Consider the following 13394-nt stretch of genomic DNA (forward strand, 5'->3'; position numbering starts at 1 on the left):
TCCCTAAAATTAGACCTATTCTAAATAAGAACAGAATTAATGAAAAGCAATCATAACTATGAAATCCTAATTACTTTCCAAAGGATGATTATCTACAAGGGTACCCAAAGACTTAATTGTTAGAAAAGTAAATGAATGGAAGTATAATTATCTTCATTGCATAGCTTTAAAAAAAAAAAACCTAAAAAGCTCAATGACTTTCCTGTGTCACAAAGCTAACCTGTAATTTAACACAAACTGAAGTTGAACCCAGAAGTTGGAATCCCCACTTCCGTGTACTAGATACCCCCCAGTTAGTGGAGATAAACACAGGGACCCATTCTGCCTACAGGATAAACAACCCCCCCTACCACCACCACCACCACTGTCTGCCACTCAAGCCGTCCACCCTTCAGTTCCAAAACACCTTCCTGGCCTTGTTTCCAAGCACGATTTCCTGTCACTAACATACCACATCACAATTTACAGACACACCACAATTTGCCACGTCTGTGTCTGTCTCACTCAACCCCCCGTGTCTTTCTCATAATGAGAGCATATTCATATCATACAGCCTCCCCCAGTTACCATGTCAAAATCACACCCTCCTCCAAGACCTAACTCAAACACCACTTCTACATGATTTTCTTTGATTTCCTGCTAAGCACCATCTTTCCCTCCACTGAGCTCCCATAACCGAATGACACATCCACGTCATCCTCAGATGTGGGCAAGAGGCACCCTGCAGGGATGTTGGCCGGCCCTTCTCAGGTGAGGCCTCCTGGACCTTGGAAATGGCCCTGTACCCACTTCCAGGACGCACACAGGTCCCTCCTCTGAGCGTGGCCTCCTGCAGGGATCCTGTCTCCCGCACAGGGCTCCTCTAACTGTATTCAGGCACCTGAGACCAATGGGGTGGCCTGGATTGCCAACTGCAGGGGTGTGGATGGAGCTGAGACATGGGGGCCGAGGCCCCGTGAGTGCAAGATGGAGCCTGGGTGAGGAGAGGGGGCAGCAGGCAGCCCCTGCTTCCCAAAGGAAGATAGAACAGCCGCCTCTCCTGACAAGGGACTCTGAGGAGCCCGTCCTGGCCCTCCAGCCTCCAGCTCCTTTGAAAAACTCAGAAGTGCGATGTTAGTGGGCCTGAGAAACTCATGGCCCCTTGTGGATAGAGGCTGCCTGTCTTGGGCTGGGACAAGTCACTAGAAACCTGACACTAGAAGGAGGGGAGAGGCAATCAGACAGCAAGCAGCAGAACCCCCCCCTCCACCCGCCACCAAAAAAAAAATGAATAGGAGGGCAGAGAAAGTGCATGTTTATCCTACGGATTTCCATAGCAGTTGGAGCCAGGAAAAGAGGGATACAAAAGAGGAAGCAGTTGGAGACCACAAAAAAGGGCTTCCCTGGTGGCTCAGTGGTAAAGAATCTGCCTGCCAAGGCAGGACGTGGGCTAGATCCCTGGGTTGGGTAGATCCCCTGGGAGAGGGCATGGCAACCCACTATGGGAGAATCCCATGGACCGAAGAGCCTGATGGGCTACAGTCCATGGGGTCCCGAAGAGCGGACACAACTTAGCAACTAAATGTCAGTGACAACAATCCTTTTCCCTACTTCCTCCCACCTCTACCTGGCCACTGCCACTGCCAGCCATGTGTTTGGCAGAAAAACACAATTTAATTTTTTTGTTTTTTTAATTTCATTTTTACTGTTTTCCAGTGCACACTATTTTGGTATAACAGCTAATTTTGCACAAGTCTATAAATATTATCCCACTGCATTGTGGATTTAATTTTTAATTAGCACTATCCACTTTATTTAATATCCATGGTTACTTTATATATATTTTCCAATGTGATTATTATGAAAGTACCTATGTCAAGCAGGAAGATAGAACATATTTATTTAATGGTTGGTGGGTTTGAGTGAAACCTTTAACCACTCATACGATGACATGCGGCCTTCATGTGCGCTCTTGTCCTGACCCCTGTGAATGTCAGGAGAGAGTCTATGGGCATCCTTTATGGCTCAGGTGCCTTCCCTTCATGCCCTGTTTGCTTGTGCGCATGTGTTACATCCCTACCAGACTCTAAGCTCTTGAAGGCAAGATGTAGAAAAGTTTCCTGCAAAGAGTAAGAACTTAATAAATATTTTGCAAGCAGATGTAGCTCTGCTTTTGGAGAAGGAAATGGCAACCCATTCCAGTGTTCTGCTTTCTCAACGAAGGTCTCTATCACACAAACACAGTAATCCTTCACAATGTCACTGCTCTAAAATTACAGAAACAACCCTGCTCTTGCCAGCTGCCATCCAGCCACCGAGAACAGGAGATCTCCAGGAGATCAGAGGTCAGGCTCCATCCAGACAGGGGAGGCTGAGCACTCAATGGTGCGTCCCTAATGCAGGCACACTCAGTCACTCAGAGGATCCTGCTGACCCATGGATGGAACCTGGATCTCCTGCACAGGCAAGCGGATTCTTTACCAGTGAGCCACTGGAGGCAAAGATGACTTTTAAAGGCCCCCCAAATAAAGATATCACTCCCATGGTCAAGGAGACTAGGTCTGACATAACGTCTCTCCGCTCTTAGTATGTCTTCAGAGTCCCTGAAGCCATGTTATCCCGAGACTAGTCCCTGGAGCAGGGGCCAGCGTACCTGGGATGTGGACACAGAGGGCGCAGGGGGCTCGGTGACCTGGATGTGCTGCACCTGGATGGCGTGCTGTGTGTAGGTCTGAGGGTCGTGGAGCTGGGCGACATCCACCGTGGACTGCTGGGACTGGTGTGGGGAAGTGGCCTGTGGGAGGAGAAACCCAGACCCATGCTGAGTACAGTTCAGGGAAAGCCTTCCAGAGAGAAAGTGCAGCTGAAACCACGTCTCCCAAAAGAGATGGGACTTCAGAGCCAGAGCTCAGTCCCAAGAACCCACACTGAAGCCAAGCTGGCAAACATCGGGGGAAAAGACAGCCTTAAAAATTATGCTTGCTAGCCTAGATGTCCATCAGCAGACAAACGGATAAGGAAGTTGTGGTACATATGCATGATGGAAAACTACTCACTATAAAAAGGTACACATTTGAGTCAGTTCTAATGAGGTGGATGAAACTGGAGTCTATCATACAGAGTGAAGTAAGTCAGAAAGAGAAACACCAATACAGTATATTAACACATATATATGGAATTTAGAAAGACGCTAATAACGATCCTATATGCAAGGCAGCAAAAGAGACATAGATGTAAAGAACAGACTTTTGGACTATGTGGGAGGAGGTAGGGTGGGGTGATTTGAGAGAATAGAATTGAAACATGTATATTACCATATGTAAAGTAGATGAGCAGTCCAAGTTTGATGCGTGAAGGGGGGCACTCAAAGCTGGTGCTCTGGGACAGCCCAGAGGGATGGGGTGGGGAGGGGGGTAGGATGGGAATTCAGGATAGGCGGACACGTGTGCATCCAGGGCTGATTCATGTCGATGTATGGCAAAAACCACCACAATATTGTACAATAATTATATCCCAATTAAAATAAATTAATTTAAAAAATTTTGCTTACTAACCATGAAACAGTAATGTGATTTAATACTGGAAGGGAAACGAGGGAATATAGCTCCTAATAAGAAGCTGAATGAGAAGCTCTCAGGAATCAAAAATCTTTTCCCCTTAAATTTCAATCAAATGTAATGGCCTACCCTTTATCAGCTAAAAGAGATCAAAGTAGAGAAGTTGCTTTTGGCTTGTCACTCTTGATCAATAGAACAGTGGTTCCTAACCTTATTTGTAGCACAGACATCTGTGAACATGTGGCCAAAGTAGAGATACTTTTTCCAAAATAATGTACATATGTATCACAGTTTACAGACAACTTCAGATATTCAAAGATTCTTCCAAAGCCTAGAATTAGTAACACTGCTATATATTTAAAAAAATAACCCTCCTATAAAAAAAATAAAGAACAGTCAATGACAACTTCCAATTTCCTGCTTTCATACTAGCTTTAAATCTTCAGAGTCCAGTTTATTTCAAAGCAAAATGTTTGTTCATGTGTGCCTTGAGTACAATTTCTCAGCATAATTAAGTGAAACAATAGTTTGGGGAGGATTTTTTCCTTTTAGCTCCTGAATCAGTAAGAATGAGCTACTAATTACCTTTCAGAAGGAACAATTATACCTCACTATTAATAAGGTACTGATACTCAAAATTCACAATTATTCCTTATAAGCTCCCACTGATAGACATCATTCAATGCCCAGGTAGGAGATGATCAAATAGGCTCCTCAACAAGTAGTCAGCCTGGATGCCCAAGGTAAGCATTCAGAAGAGGCTCACACCGTCCTGCAGTAGGGCAGGATAATGGTACACGCTGCAGCTAGTATGCTAGCTAGCTGCACATTTTCTCTAGAATCTAGAGAAAATCTCTTGGAGAAGGCAATGGCACCCCACTCCAGTACTCTTGCCTGGAAACTCCCATGGACGGAGGAGCCTGGTAGGCTGCAGTCCATGGGGTTGCTAGGAGTCAGACATAACTAAGCGACTTCACTTTCACTTTTCACTTTCATGCATTGGAGAAGGACATGGCAACCCACTCCAGTGTTCTTGCCTGGAGAATCCCAGGGACGGGGGAGCCTGGTGGGCTGCCGTCTAATGGGGTCGCACAGAGTCAGACACGACTGAAGCGACTTAGCAGCAGCAGCAGAGAAAATCTCTAGACACTATTGACAGAAATCCCTTACACCGTTGAGTCTAGAGCCATCAACAGCAGGGTCTGTACAAATGCCTCCGACTCCAAGCTGACAGGTACAGTGATGTAGGGCCCAACTCCAGCTCTGAGCATACGGGGCTTTAGGTGACCCCCACTGCCCTACTGACTGACGGCAATACGGTTTTCATGCAGGTAAAGAGAAATAAACGCAGGACAGTACCGGAGCCACCTGCACCACTTGGAGCTGTATGTGCTGAGGCTGCTGCAGGCCGGACGTGGACTGTGACACAGGAATGTACTGGATTCTCTGATAGTCCCCTTGTGGTGTTCGGTAATCCGTCGTTAAGGTCTGGGACAGCTCTGTCATTGCCTGGGTTAGCAGGTCTGTCGTCTAGACAAATGACAAGAAGTACATTGCTAATAACACTGCTGGTTGTAGCTATTTCAGTGCTCTGAAATTCTGCAAAATTTGGTTTGTCTTGGGACGTCCCTGGTCCAGTGTTAAGACTCTGGGTTCCCCATGCAGGGGACATGGGGTCGATCCCTGGTTGGAGACCTAAATTCCCACGTACCACATAGCTCAATCAAAAAAAATTTTTTTCTTTGGTTTGTTTTACTGGTGGATCAGGGGACTACAGATAAGTCCTAAGCACAGATAGAAAAAAATCCAAAGTTAAGAAGACGTTGGGGGACTTCCTTGGTGGTCAGGTGGCTAAGACTCAGAACTCCCAATGCAGGGGACCTGGGTTTGATCCCCGGTCAGGGAACAACAGATTCCTCATGCTGCGCCTAAGAGTTTACATGTTGCAGCTAAAAGATCCTGTGTGTGTCTGGCAGAAACCAATACAACAATGTAAAGCAACTATCCTTCAATTACAAATAAATACATTTAGAAAAAGATCCTGTGTGGCACAACTAGGATCCGATGTAGCCAAATAGATAAATAAATATTAAAAAAAGAAAAAGAAGAAGGTGCTGGAAGATGACCTCTCTATCTCAGTCTATCTGTGTCGGGCAGGGGAGTTACCCCAGAGGTTCTGAGAGTCTTGGGATGAATAGGCAGCACTGAAGACTTCCTGCTGTTCGTTTCACAGACAGCTTTGGGAAGCACCAACTGGGAGACCCAGGCATAAACATCATGCCTCGCATAGGACGCTGAAGGGTGGTGGGCTACATCTCCAGCCAATTAAGTGCCAAGAGACACGTGGCCTTGGCACTGGAACTGTGACAGGCAGGAAGGAGAGGAGAGGTGCTTTCTGCTCACACTTACCACCACGGTCTCTCCAGTGGCGCTGTCGGTCGTCAGGACAGCTGGCGTTGCACTGATCACAGCTGTGGTCAGAGGTGTGTGAATGGTGTTGGGGAGCTGGGCGTACTCTGGGTGCTTCTTTCGAATGTGTTGTACCATCTTGGTCTGAAAAATGGCAAAAACCAAGAATAATTACTAGAATTGGTTATTTTCAAGCTTTCCCAAATGCAAATCCTCCAGTGGTTCCTAAAGTCTTTCATGTTATGCTTTTTCTTTAAAAAGAAAAAGTCAGAGCAACACTGACTCTACTTGCCTTTCCTGAAGTGGGACAATGGCATGTATGAAAGGGAAAAAAGAGGTGTGTGACTCCCCCTGCCTCCAGCCCCGGCCCCCCACTCCCTGCCATGCTATCAGGCAAGGTCAGGATACCTCACATAAGCCCTCATCCCACCCAAACCTGCAGCAAGCGGTGATAAGCCCCTAAGCAAAAGTGACTCGCTTTTCAGGAACCATCATTTAAGTTCTTAGGTAGTGCTGCTGCAAGCCTGAGCTCATAAACCACGAGCACAGAATATTCAAATCCGAGGCCCTCCTCGGGCCAAGGGAAAAGGACACCATTGGAGTGCTCGGGCTCTCAGATGCCGCTAATTCTGGAGACAGTCCATCCGTATTCTCTTCCCATTCTGTACTGTGGTCCCTGATCACAGAAAACAGCTCCTCTAGGCCCCGCACCAATGCAGAAGAACCCATCACAGCACCCGGACGAGAAGCTGCCTTAAGTCAGGCTTCCCTAAACCGGGCCCTCGGCTCCCAGGCGGCCCGAGCCGACCACGTACCTTGCTGCTGTACTGTTTGGAGCAGTGAGGGCAGCAGACGGGCGGGGTGGCTATGGTGCCCGTGAGCTGTGTGTGGGTGCTCAGCATGGGGTCTGGCTCTCCGGGGCCCGCAGGGCGAAGTTTCCGAATGCTTGGCGGAAGCTCGGCCCCGGGATGGTTCTTCAGAATATGGGCTTTTCGCTTGCTGGCACTTTTGTAAACCTGAAAATTCAAAAGTTTTGCCGTGAAAGCAGTATATAGTTCTGCTGTCTTGCTTAAAGTAAACTAACAATTTCACTACAAGGAAACGAGAAAGAGCATTCATATAGCCCAAAATAAAATATATTAACAGACATATTGAAGGATAATGAGGATATAACATACATTAGAATAACATAAGAACATAATATGGGACTTCCCAGGTGGTTCAGTGGTAAAAGAATCCACCTGTGAATGCAGGAAACGGAGGAGATGTGGGTTCGATCCCGGGGTCAGGAAGATCCCCTGGAGGAGGAAATGGCAACCCATTCCAGTATTCTTGCCTGGAGAATCCCATGGACAGAGGAGCCAGGTGGGCTACAGTCCATGGGTTGTAAAGAGTCAGACACGACTGAGCGACTGAGCACAGAACGCAGGGCAAGAATATAATAGATACATGAGGCAACTTCTTGAAGTTATGAATCTAAGATAGAAATAGTAAAAATATTTACACCTTTATCTAAAGTTTAAGAGGTAGATACATAGTCATAGAAAGAACTGCTTCTAAGGCCAGCTCGCCCTTCAGACTTTCTGAGAAAGCCCTCATGTGATGTATGTAGTTGACTCATACGCCAAAGAACCTTCCAAAACAGCAAGTCTAATAGCAACTAGAACCCACAGTGGCGAATCTGTGCTTTAAAAATGTTTCTTGCTTTTAAGTTGACACCACTTATATATAGCTTACACCTTATACAGCTGACATTGGATAAGGGGACAATATTACAATGAAACAATAAACGTATATTCTATTCCTATCTTCTTCCTAACTACTAAAAATCAAGAATATACAAGTACAAGCAGAGTATTACACCATAAAACTTCTTCACATCCTACTCAATCTTCTAGAAACACAAAATGTACTGTAGGATGATAGGCACTCTCATTTTAGAGCTTACGAATTTAAAGCCAATTCACAAACCAAACTCTGGGCAATAAGCCTCTTCTTTTATAGCAAAAAAAAGAAAAAGAAAAATCACAGAAAGAAGAAACAACCAGAAAAGCAAAGTCAACTAATTTTGAAGAAAAAAAATTTGACTTAAAATGAGGGTGCATTTCTAGTCCTTTCTTGTCTAAATGGAAAACTGCTGAGACAGAGAACCTATCTGTTAAGAGAAACTGTGAGATCCTAGAATGTATTTATGTGGGTGTGTGCTCAGTCACTCAGTTATGTCCGACTCTATGCGACCCCATAAACTGTAGCCCGCCAGGCTCCTCTGTCCATGGGATTCTCCAGGCAAGAATACTAGAGTGGGTTGCCATTCCCTTCTCCAGGGATCTTCCCAACCCAGGGATTGAACCCATGATCGATGGGAGGAGAACTCTACTGCTGAACCATGTGGGAAGCCCAGTAAGAATTTATACACGCAGACAAGCCAGCCCTAAGAGGAGCTCCCACAAAGGTCCGTCCTCCTGTGGGCCGTTTCCTTTTACCTTATCACAATACTGACAGAAGTAGTCACGGTTGGGCTTTATGATGGGTAGAGTTAACTCTGGCACCTCTTCTATCTTCATGTCTGGGTGCCTCTTTGATAAGTGATTTACCTAAAAGGAAAAAAAAGCAAATGAGAAAACAAGATCCCATTACAAGCACTGAACAAACACCTCTGATATCGACTGCTGGAAGTTGAAGTTCTCTGAAGCAACGTCCCAAAACGTAAGGCATTCGGCCAGAACCAGCACGGCCAGGTCCCTCTGAGACCAAAGCATTAACAGGAGTTAATGGCAATTCAGCAAATTACTGAAGGTGAATTGGGTTGCTGTGGATTCCATTAACAGCCTTTGACTAAAAGAAAAGGAAAAGTACACTAGCAGGAATTTCTTTAGTGAATTCTACTGATGGAAGCCTGTCTCTCATTATTTAGGGCCCTAACCTTACTGAGGATGTTAAACAGAATGCAAACGAAGGCTCTGTATTATAAGTAATGGTCTCCGAAAGAGAAAGATCAGAAATATCGTATGATACCTCTCATATGTAGAATCTATAAAGAAATGACACAAATGAACTTATTTACAAAATAGAAACAGACTCACTGACTTAGAGAAAGAATTTATAGCTGCCAGAGGGGAAGAATGGGGGAAGGGGTAGTCAGAGAGTTTGGCATGGATGTGTACACACCACTATATTTAAATTGGATGACCAACAAGGACCTGTTGTAGAGCACAGGGAACTCTGCTCAATGTTAGGTGGCAGCCTAGATGGGAGGGGAGTTTGGGGGAGAATGGATAAATGTATATGTATATAGCTGAATCCCTTTGCTGTCCACCTGAACCTATCACAACATTGCCAATCAACTATACCCAAATATAAAAGTTAACAGTTAAAAAAAATTAACCGTTTCCGACTTTACTGGCAGGTTCTGGCAGAAATACATGTTGCAAAAACTGTCATCGGAGCAAAATGAATCGAGAACCAGCTCTCCGGGTGTCTCTGCTAAGCTGGTCCCCGTGCCCTGCCTAGATGGAAAGTCCCGTCTACTGTTGTGTCATATCTGGGACAATCAGAGTGGGCGGCTGGGGGAGAGGACCCCACCAGAAAGGCCAGTTTAGGAACACAGAAGAGAAGAGGGAAAGAAAACACACAGCACAGCAAAGCAAAACTAGTGAGGAAAAGTGATCACAAAGACCCCTTCCAAGAGACACCAGAAATGAACCATGGCAAGGGGGGGCAAGGGAGCCTGGGGAGAAGAGGAGCCCCAAGCTGGGAACTGTCTGTCTCCCTGTCGTGCCCAGCCAGTGAGGAAACCCGGTGACAGGTTGCGTGCAGAACTCTGTTTAGGTGTAGGGCAGTGGACACTGACCAGCATGCCCCGCCTCCGGAAGCCCATCATGCAGAGGCGGCACTTGAACGTGAAGCTGTCGTAGTCGGTGGACGTGATGCGGGGCTTGAACGTCTTGGAGCGGCTGCTGCGGTCAGCTTTCTTGGCCTCCCTCTCAGGATTGTGCATCCTTTGCATGTGCTCCCGGAGTTTGTCTTTCCGCTGTTTGCAGAGAATTTTTGAGAAGGCAGAAGGTGGGGGTGGGGATAGAAAAATTTTAATTGAAGAGATTTAAAAAAAAAAAATCAATACTAGTTAGCAGTAACAGGACCCACCAGGCTGCATCCAAGTTGCTAGAAGGTACAAGGATGCGGCAACACTGACTAGGAGTCATTCCATTCACCAGGGAGTAAGTGCATTGCAGTGAGCTGGGCTTTAAAATAACCATTCAGTTTGAAAGCTACACACTGACTTCTGAGAAGAAAGACTTGGCATTTATGTAGAAGCAATCAAAGGGCACATGGAATAAATTTGGTATTAAGAACTGCAAGATAAATTGATCATGAATGGTAGGTGATACTGGATTTACAAAGCCACGTATGTACTCAATTCCCACGTTTTTTTTTTTTTTTTTAATAATTCCCACAAGTTCTCACACACATCATGGCATTCCTCTAAACCCCGAGTGAATTTAAGTGTTTTTCACCATACGGATTTACAAGTGTGTAAGCAGTTATACTACCCATTATGGATGGGGTACACGATCTAGGTCAAAGTCACAGCTTTTAATCTGATGATGTGATCAAGGGATATGGGTTGATATGAGTCCACAGACAGAAAATTAGGCAGAGCCCTTCCTGAATAAAAACAAACTCCAAAAATGCCAGCTCCCTGATCCAGTGAGGCTCTGCTCTCAGACATGTAATTACACGGTTGTTGGTCTTATAGAGACTTTGAACCTTTCCACCAGACCAGTTCTTTCCACATTTTAGCTCAAGGATGTTTCTGTAACCTCCTTCATTTTTCAGCACATTTATGTAACAAACGTTTCTTGAATGCCCACCGTGCTAAGTTCAGAGGTACATGGCCAGGCAGCCCCACCAACCTCCACATTCTACACAGGCCTCCTTTTCAAGGCAGTTTTCCCCTCCTGAATCCATTTCTGGTTCTTTTCCAGTTTCTATGACAGGATGACCTACACTCATATTCTGCAGAGTGTCTCTCAGTGACATCTTTGCAGAAACATCTGGCTTCCCAAGGAAGCTTGTTTTACCATTTTCACAATGATTTGTTTAACTCTTATCTCTGAGTCTCCTGTGCGGTTTTCCTTTGCCTTCTTCCAAATTCCAGGCATGTTATTATACTTCTTATCTTTTATCTTAATCCCAGAAGTCATTAACATTCCCCAAAGGAGCCTAACCCTCTCAACATCCCATACACTTCCCACTTCCACTGGATGATGTCCTGATGACCTAGGGCTCAATTATCAGACTCTTACACTTCATAAATGCTCAAGAAAAAAATCTCTTGATTTGATGGGTAAATATATTGTCCCCTTAGGAATTCCTTGATAGCAGTTTAGTTCTATTCATCATACACTTGGATTCTTGTAGGAGATGCATTATTACTGGGTTAGATCCCTGGGTCAGGAAGATCCCCTGGAGAAGGAAATGGCAACCCACTCTGGTATTCTTGCCTGGAAAATCCCACGGACAGAGGAGCCTGCTGGGCTACAGTCCATGGGGTCACAGAGAGTCGGACACGACTGAGCGACTATCACTTTCAAACCGTACACAGACACAAAGGACAGCTCAAGTCCCTGCTGTGAGCACCCCCAAAATGAGCAGCCTTGTCCTCGACGTGACAGTTTCAGTGGCCCGCTGGTTCGCACCTTGAACTGCTTCCCACACGTGGAGCACAGGAAGTCCTTGCGGTCCGAGTGCCGGAGCATGTGCAGACGCAGCTTGTCGGGACGGCAGAAGGCCTTGTCGCACTCCGTACACTGGTAGATCTTCTCTGAGTGGAAGCTGCGCACGTGCTTTTTCACCTGGCAGAGAAGACACGGAAAGTCAGGGAAAATGACAGGAGGCAGCTCGCCAACACTAGAGGGAGCCAGCTGCATTGCCTTGGATTCTCATCAGCCTGGCCTGGGAGCCAATCGGGTGTGACTGGTAACTAACCTCAGTGAGAGCATCCTTTCCACAGTGGCCAGAAAACCTTACTGCTCTCGACCTCCTAGGACTTGAGAGGAGGAAGAAAATGCTTGCTTAGTCCAAGCCCTGATTGCCTGGGCCACATTTGTCTCTCTCCCTCTTTTTTTCAAAAAAAAAAAAAAAAAAGATTAAGAGTTCCTTTGGATTTAAATGAATCTTGGCAAAAATTAACCACAAGAAGACAGAAAATAATTCTTTCTCACTTTTTCCTGCTTCCAATATGGATACAAACAATCTAGCCCCTTGCAGTAATAGGTCCGTTTACACCCTTCCATAAAATCAGCTTCTGAAGAATTAAAGACATGCGTGCATGTCTCAGTCTCTTGTACGTGTCCGACTCTTTGGAACCCACCAGGCTCCTCTGTCCATGGATTTTCCCAGGCAGGGATACTGGAATGGGTGGCCCTTTCCTCCTCCAGGGGAGTCTCTTGCATCTCCTGCATTGGCAGGTGGATTCTTTACCATTAAAGACATGAATTCAATGATACAAAACACATTACCCATTTATGAGGACTACACAACACCAGCATCCTTTCCCCTTACTTGAGATTTATTCCCTGTACTTTCAAATAACTTAAATAAAAGAATATGGCCTCTGAAGTTTCTCAGTCATAAATATCCAGTGAAGAAGAGTTATGTATGGGGCCTAGGTATTGAGCTATCAAACCATTCCTATAAGACTTGTCATTTATTATTTTTGGAGTCTCTTGTGCCATTAAATTCTACACTAATGGAACTATTCAAGGCTAAAAAATAAAAATTAAAAAAATTTTAAGCAGAAACTTACTTAATTGTTTGTGTAAAGTGAGAAAATTACCAAGACTCTCAATACTAGCAGAGTGAGTGAGTGAGCGAAGTCGCTCAGTTGTGTCCGACTCTTTGCGACCCCATGGACTGTAGCCTGCCAGGCTCCTTCATCCATGGGATTTTCCAGGCAAGAATACTGGAGTGGGTTGCCATTTCCTTCTCCAATACTAGCAGAACTATGATTAAATCTCAGTTTTCTTTTGGTAATTTAAAAAGCAGAGAGGGGGGTGTTTTTATTATTGAACACAGGTCTCCCGCACTGCAGGTGGATTCTTTATCATCCGCAGCAGGGAAACTCATTAGATATTTAGGCTCACTTATTCATTCACTAGCATATAACACTATTATCACTTGAAGTCCAAATGAAATCATGAATATTCTGGAATTTATCCTCACCCCATTTTGCTCCAGAATAAAACACGGGGAGGAGGTCAGTGTTTAAAACCAAAGTATACTGGCACTTTCCTTGTGGGCCAATGGTTAGGAGTCCACACTTCAAAAGCAGGGGTACAAGTTTGATCCAGGATTGGAAGCTAAGATCCCCCATGCTGTACAATATGGTCCTCCCCCAAAAATCAGTATGTTATATACCAACTTACTCTTTCATTTCCTTCCAAAATG

The 13394-nt window shown here is 45.3% G+C and overlaps 1 protein-coding gene across 1 annotated transcript in view; it reads right to left on the minus strand.

Annotated features, from left to right (window-relative positions):
• The window catches only part of PRDM10 (PR/SET domain 10), a 91976-nt gene that overhangs the window by 8717 nt on the left and 69865 nt on the right, over positions 1-13394 (minus strand). Inside the window, exons 13-19 of the mRNA XM_020874687.2 lie at positions 11645-11800; positions 9796-9975; positions 8429-8539; positions 6761-6961; positions 5946-6089; positions 4896-5066; positions 2633-2773 (exon numbers count right to left, since the gene is read on the minus strand). Coding sequence (XP_020730346.2) covers positions 2633-2773; positions 4896-5066; positions 5946-6089; positions 6761-6961; positions 8429-8539; positions 9796-9975; positions 11645-11800 — 1104 coding nt within the window. The remainder of the gene's footprint in view (positions 1-2632; positions 2774-4895; positions 5067-5945; positions 6090-6760; positions 6962-8428; positions 8540-9795; positions 9976-11644; positions 11801-13394) is intronic.

The sequence above is a fragment of the Odocoileus virginianus genome, chromosome 28 (assembly GCF_023699985.2).
Source record: "Odocoileus virginianus isolate 20LAN1187 ecotype Illinois chromosome 28, Ovbor_1.2, whole genome shotgun sequence".
NCBI classification, from domain to species: domain Eukaryota; kingdom Metazoa; phylum Chordata; class Mammalia; order Artiodactyla; family Cervidae; genus Odocoileus; species Odocoileus virginianus.